This window comes from Drosophila obscura, unplaced genomic scaffold (assembly GCF_018151105.1).
Source record: "Drosophila obscura isolate BZ-5 IFL unplaced genomic scaffold, ASM1815110v1 contig_29, whole genome shotgun sequence".
Classification (NCBI taxonomy): Eukaryota; Metazoa; Arthropoda; class Insecta; order Diptera; family Drosophilidae; genus Drosophila; species Drosophila obscura.
Window position 1 is genome coordinate 2,243,279 of NW_024542816.1, and position 6,819 is coordinate 2,250,097.

At 44.3% G+C, this 6,819-nt stretch overlaps 2 protein-coding genes across 3 annotated transcripts; both read left to right on the plus strand.

The window, feature by feature from the left end:
* The first annotated feature begins 772 nt into the window (after positions 1-772).
* On the plus strand, positions 773-6,188 carry LOC111071958. 2 transcript variants are annotated; one of them, XR_005968123.1, is made up of 3 exons: positions 773-1,147; positions 3,228-3,971; positions 6,067-6,188. XR_005968123.1 is itself a non-coding variant. In XM_041594539.1 (2 exons), exons 1-2 carry the CDS (start codon positions 837-839, stop codon positions 3,763-3,765), a joined length of 849 nt encoding a protein of 282 aa, XP_041450473.1. In that variant the 5' UTR covers positions 773-836; the 3' UTR covers positions 3,766-4,157. The 2 variants fall into 2 exon arrangements, 1 of the variants encoding a protein (XP_041450473.1); XM_041594539.1 differs by lacking the exon at positions 6,067-6,188 and having other exon boundaries at positions 3,228-4,157.
* On the plus strand, positions 5,092-5,907 carry LOC121404647. Its single transcript, XM_041594488.1, has one exon. It carries the CDS (start codon positions 5,092-5,094, stop codon positions 5,905-5,907), a length of 816 nt encoding a protein of 271 aa, XP_041450422.1.
* Positions 6,189-6,819: the final 631 nt, after the last annotated feature.

The following is a 6,819-nucleotide window of genomic DNA, read 5'->3' on the forward strand; positions in this document are numbered from 1 at the left end:
CAAAAGCAGACATTAATGGAAATGGGAAAGGAATAAGCTCAAAAATGTATATACTGACTGAGTACTGACTGGGTATAAAAGTATATACGTTCCTTCTCGTTCTCTTTTACAGCCTTTCCGTAACATTTTTGGGGGATATTTTCCTGGGAATAAACCAACTCAAATTGAGTGGGGAGTTTTTTCAATTTAAATGTGTTTGACATCATATAAATGACCATATGTACATACATACATATGTATAAGAATGTGATCCTCTAGGATTATACTCTAGTATGCACTCAAAAGCTCGTAGCTCTAGCATTAATAGTGTTCAGAAGCCAGTGTTCAGGCTGGCTATAACATTAATATTAATAAAATTAATTATTATCATTACTAATTATTATTAATTAATAAAAATTATAAATATTTTTTTTATCAGTCTATTAAGTAGGATCCCTGTTTATTTTATCACGAATTTGCAGTTTTGTATCTAAAAAGTTGATATCTGCAGAATAAATCTTGGGAAAATGTTCCTTAAACATAACTATTTTTATACCCGTACTCAAAAAAGAGTTAAGGGGCATATAAGATTTGTGGTAAAAGTGTATGTGTCCAACGTAGAGAAGGAAACGTTTCCGAGCCCATAAAGTAAATTATATATTCTTGATCAGCATCTGGCTGGAGCAGGATTCCTTTGAAATTACAATCAGACACAGGGGGCACAAATGGGAGACACATTTCCCACACAACATTCACAGCATTCACAGCGTACACAACCCACACAAAACAGGAGAGACTTAAATTATTTTTTTTAATATTTTCTTTACGGATTCAATTTGTTTTCCGGGCAACGATCAATGGCAGAGCAACGGGACTGTATTTGGGCCCTTATGAAAAGATGCTGCCGATTCACTAAAAAGGGGGAGGAGAAAAAGTCCTTCGAGAAGCTGTGCCAGCTGTTCTGCCATCCCACCAAGAAGACATATCCCCTGCTGGCGTACCACAGCTATATGATCCGAAATAGTTATCCGGGGCCGCTGGTGACCTACGACAGGATGGCTCGCTGCGAGATGCGTCTTATGACCTTCTCGGATCTGACCGACAGCTACCTGACTTTGGTGTTCGATAAGCTTGCTGAGCAAGAGCGGCAAGAGAAGAAAAGAATCGGGTTGCAGAGGAAGAAGGGAAAAAGTTGTGCAGTGAAAAAGGAGAGCAAGTGCCGCAAAAAAAGATATCATAAGTGTACGCAAAAGCCGAAAAAGAGGGAAAGCTGCCCGACGAAAAAGAAGAGCAGTGCAGAGAAGAAGGCCAATCTACGGGCGATGATCAGGAGTGAAATTCGCGCCGAGAGGCTGTACGAGATGGAGCTAGGTAGGTGCCCTAAGGACGGGAAGCCTTGGCTGAGCCTCATGCCCAGACAGAAGCTGCCCCACCACTGCAGAGGGCACACCGGAGAGAGGCTGCGGGCCACCGCCTACTCCAACTTCCAGCAGAGCTTCGGGAGCCGTTTCAGGCAAATGCACCCGCGAGCCTGCCGCAAACGGGTGCGTGCCGAGACGCGTACCAGGTGGGACGCCCTGAAATGCGACCAGCGAGTGCGCTTCGTCATGATGGCCCTCTTCTACCATGTGAGCACTGGAGCCCTGGATCCCCTCGATAAGTGCGCTGTCGGGGCGATGTACAGAAAGCTGAAGGGCACGGATTAGCATGAGCATCTCGCCATTACCCATTACCCATCTCTCCATCATCCATTTCCCATTTTGCATTTCAATTTTCGATTTTCGATTTCGATTTCCAAATTTGCACATGGCCCATGGTCGGCTCCGTTGACATGGCCTTGGGGTTGGTGGCAGCCAAGGTCGTCGTTCCCCACCCCAGCCCATTGGGTCTCCCGATCGAATCAATTTTCGATGCGCGTAAATTAGCCATACAAATCTGTTGTACAAATAAAACAAAAAGCAAACGAGCAGCGAGCAGAGCAGAGAAAGTTTTTCAAATGTAATTTCGGTTCGCTGGCAAATAAATAAAATAAAATTGTGGCAAATCGAAAGTGAGTTCGGGAAATCAGATCTCTCGAACCAGGAACGCACCCAGGGATCAGGCCCCAGACCCAGAAGCAGAAGCAGACACTATGCTAATGGAAATGGGGAAGGAATAAGCTCAAAAATGTATATACTGACTGGGTATAAAAGTACATACGTTCCTTCTCGTTCTCTTTTACAGCCTTTCCGTAACATTTTTGGGGGATATTTTCATGGGAATAAACCAACTCAAATTGAGTGGGGAGTTTTTTCAATTTAAATGTGTGTGGCATCATATAAATGCCCATATGTACATACATACATATGTATAAGAATGTGATCCTCTAGGATTATACTCTAGTATGCACTCAAAAGCTCGTAGCTCTAGCATTAATAGTGTTCAGAAGCCAGTGTTCATGCTGGCTATAACATTAATATTAATAAAATTAATTATTATCATTACTAATTTTATTAATTAATAAAAATTATAAATATTTTTTTATCAGTCTATTAAGTAGGATCCCTGTTTATTTGATCCCGAATTTGCAGTTTTGTATCTAAAAAGTTGATATCTGCAGAATAAATCTTGGGAAAATGTTCCTTAAACATAACTATTTTTTATACCCGTACTCAAAAAAGAGTTAAGGGGCATATAAGATTTGTGGTAAAAGTGTATGTGTCCAACGTAGAGAAGGAAACGTTTCCGAGCCCATAAAGTAAATTATATATTCTTGATCAGCATCTGGCTGGAGCAGGATTCCTTTGAAATTACAATCAGACACAGGGGCACAAATGGGAGACACATTTCCACAAAACATTCACAGCATTCACAGCGTACACAACCCACACAAAACAGGAGAGACTTAAATTATTTTTTTTTAAATATTTTCTTTACGGATTCAATTTGTTTTCCGGGCAACGATCAATGGCAGAGCAACGGGACTGTATTTGGGCCCTTATGAAAAGATGCTGCCGATTCACTAAAAAAGGGGAGGAGAAAAAGTCCTTCGAGAAGCTGTGCCAGCTGTTCTGCCATCCCACCAAGAAGACATATCCCCTGCTGGCGTACCACAGCTATATGATCCGAAATAGTTATCCGGGGCCGCTGGTGACCTACGACAGGATGGCTCGCTGCGAGATGCGTCTTATGACCTTCTCGGATCTGACCGACAGCTACCTGACTTTGGTGTTCGATAAGCTTGCTGAGCAAGAGAAGAAAAGAATCGGGTTGCAGAGGAAGAAGGGAAAAAGTTGTGCAGTGAAAAAGGAGAGCAAGTGCCGCAAAAAAAGATATCATAAGTGTACGCAAAAGCCGAAAAAGAGGGAAAGCTGCCCGACGAAAAAGAAGAGCAGTGCAGAGAAGAAGGCCAATCTACGGGCGATGATCAGGAGTGAAATTCGCGCCGAGAGGCTGTACGAGATGGAGCTAGGTAGGTGCCCTAAGGACGGGAAGCCTTGGCTGAGCCTCATGCCCAGACGGAAGCTGCCCCACCACTGCAGAGGGCACACCGGAGAGAGGCTGCGGGCCACCGCCTACTCCAACTTCCAGCAGAGCTTCGGGAGCCGTTTCAGGCAAATGCACCCGCGAGCCTGCCGCAAACGAGTGCGTGCCGAGACGCGTACCAGGTGGGACGCCCTGAAATGCGACCAGCGAGTGCGCTTCGTCATGATGGCCCTCTTCTACCATGTGAGCACTGGAGCCCTGGATCCCCTCGATAAGTGCGCTGTCGGGGCGATGTACAGAAAGCTGAAGGGCACGGATTAGCATGAGCATCTCGCCATTACCCATTACCCATCTCTCCATCATCCATTTCCCATTTTGCATTTCAATTTTCGATTTTCGATTTCGATTTCCAAATTTGCACATGGCCCATGGTCGGCTCCGTTGACATGGCCTTGGGGTTGGAGGCACTTGATTAACAATTAGCGATTCACGATTCATGATTCGCAATTCGCGGGAAGACAGCCAAGGTCGTCGTTCCCCACCCCAGCCCATTGGGTCTCCCGATCGAATCAATTTTCGATGCGCCTAAATTAGCCATACAAATCTGTTGTACAAATAAAACAAAAAGCAAACGAGCAGCGAGCAGAGCAGAGAAAGTTTTTCAAATGTAATTTCGGTTCGCTGGCAAATAAATAAAATAAAATTGTGGCAAATCGAAAGTTAGTTCGGGAAATCAGATCTCTCGAACCAGGAACGCACCCAGGGATCAGGCCTCAGACCCAGAAGCAGAAGCAGACACTATGCTAATGGAAATGGGGAAGGAATAAGCTCAAAAATGTATATACTGACTGGGTATAAAAGTACATACGTTCCTTCTCGTTCTCTTTTACAGCCTTTCCGTAACATTTTTGGGGGATATTTTCCTGGGAATAAACCAACTCAAATTGAGTGGGGAGTTTTTTCAATTTAAATGTGTGTGGCATCATATAAATGCCCATATGTACATACATACATATGTATAAGAATGTGATCCTCTAGGATTATACTCTAGTATGCACTCAAAAGCTCGTAGCTCTAGCATTAATAGTGTTCAGAAGCCAGTGTTCATGCTGGCTATAACATTAATATTAATAAAATTAATTATTATCATTACTAATTTTATTAATTAATAAAAATTATAAATATTTTTTTATCAGTCTATTAAGTAGGATCCCTGTTTATTTGATCCCGAATTTGCAGTTTTGTATCTAAAAAGTTGATATCTGCAGAATAAATCTTGGGAAAATGTTCCTTAAACATAACTATTTTTTATACCCGTACTCAAAAAAGAGTTAAGGGCCTATAAGATTTGTGGTAAAAGTGTATGTGTCCAACGTAGAGAAGGAAACGTTTCCGAGCCCATAAAGTAAATTATATATTCTTGATCAGCATCTGGCTGGAGCAGGATTCCTTTGAAATTACAATCAGACACAGGGGCACAAATGGGAGACACATTTCCACACAACATTCACAGCATTCACAGCGTACACAACCCACACAAAACAGGAGAGACTTAAATTATTTTTTTTTAAATATTTTCTTTACGGATTCAATTTGTTTTCCGGGCAACAATCAATGGCAGAGCAACGGGACTGTATTTGGGCCCTTATGAAAAGATGCTGCCGATTCACTAAAAAGGGGGAGGAGAAAAAGTCCTTCGAGAAGCTGTGCCAGCTGTTCTGCCATCCCACCAAGAAGACATATCCCCTGCTGGCGTACCACAGCTATATGATCCGAAATAGTTATCCGGGGCCGCTGGTGACCTACGACAGGATGGCTCGCTGCGAGATGCGTCTCATGACCTTCTCGGATCTGACCGACAGCTACCTGACTTTGGTGTTCGATAAGCTTGCTGAGCAAGAGAGGCAAGAGAAGAAAAGAATCGGGTTGCAGAGGAAGAAGGGAAAAAGTTGTGCAGTGAAAAAGGAGAGCAAGTGCCGCAAAAAAAGATATCATAAGTGTACGCAAAAGCCGAAAAAGAGGGAAAGCTGCCCGACGAAAAAGAAGAGCAGTGCAGAGAAGAAGGCCAATCTACGGGCGATGATCAGGAGTGAAATTCGCGCCGAGAGGCTGTACGAGATGGAGCTAGGTAGGTGCCCTAAGGACGGGAAGCCTTGGCTGAGCCTCATGCCCAGACAGAAGCTGCCCCACCACTGCAGAGGGCACACCGGAGAGAGGCTGCGGGCCACCGCCTACTCCAACTTCCAGCAGAGCTTCGGGAGCCGTTTCAGGCAAATGCACCCGCGAGCCTGCCGCAAACGAGTGCGTGCCGAGACGCGTACCAGGTGGGACGCCCTGAAATGCGACCAGCGAGTGCGCTTCGTCATGATGGCCCTCTTCTACCATGTGAGCACTGGAGCCCTGGATCCCCTCGATAAGTGCGCTGTCGGGGCGATGTACAGAAAACTGAAGGGCACGGATTAGCATGAGCATCTCGCCATTACCCTTTACCCATTACCCATCTCTCCATCATCCATTTCGCATTTTGCATTTCAATTTTCGATTTTCGATTTCGATTTCCAAATTTGCACATGGCCCATGGTCGGCTCCGTTGACATGGCCTTGGGGTTGGTGGCAGCCAAGGTCGTCGTTCCCCACCCCAGCCCATTGGGTCTCCCGATCGAATCAATTTTCGATGCGCGTAAATTAGCCATAAAAATCTGTTGTACAAATAAAACAAAAAGCAAACGAGCAGCGAGCAGAGCAGAGAAGGTTTTTCAAATGTAATTTCGGTTCGCTGGCAAATAAATAAAATAAAATTGTGGCAAATCGAAAGTGAGTTCGGGAAATCAGATCTCTCGAACCAGGAACGCACCCAGGGATCAGGCCCCAGACCCAGGAGCAGAAGCAGACACTATGCTAATGGAAATGGGGAAGGAACAAGCTCAAAAATGTATATACTGACTGGGTATAAAAGTACATACGTTCCTTCTCGTTCTCTTTTACAGCCTTTCCGTAACATTTTTGGGGGATATTTTCCTGGGAATAAACCAACTCAAATTGAGTGGGGAGTTTTTATACCCGTACTCAAAAAAGAGTTAAGGGGTATATTAGATTTGTGGTAAAAGTGGATGTGTGTAACGCAGAGAAGGAAAATTTTTCGACCCCATAAAGTATATATATTCTTGATCAGCATCAATAGCCGAGTCGATATAGCCATGTCTGTCTGTCCGTCCGTCCGTCCGTCCGTCCGTCTTGTTGAGCGCCTGGATCTCAGAGACTATAAGAGTTAGGGTAACCAAATTTGGTTTCCAGACTCATGTGATATCACACTGCTACAAGTGTATTTCAAAATTTCGCCCCGCCTCCTTCCGCCCCCACAAAGGACGAAAATCT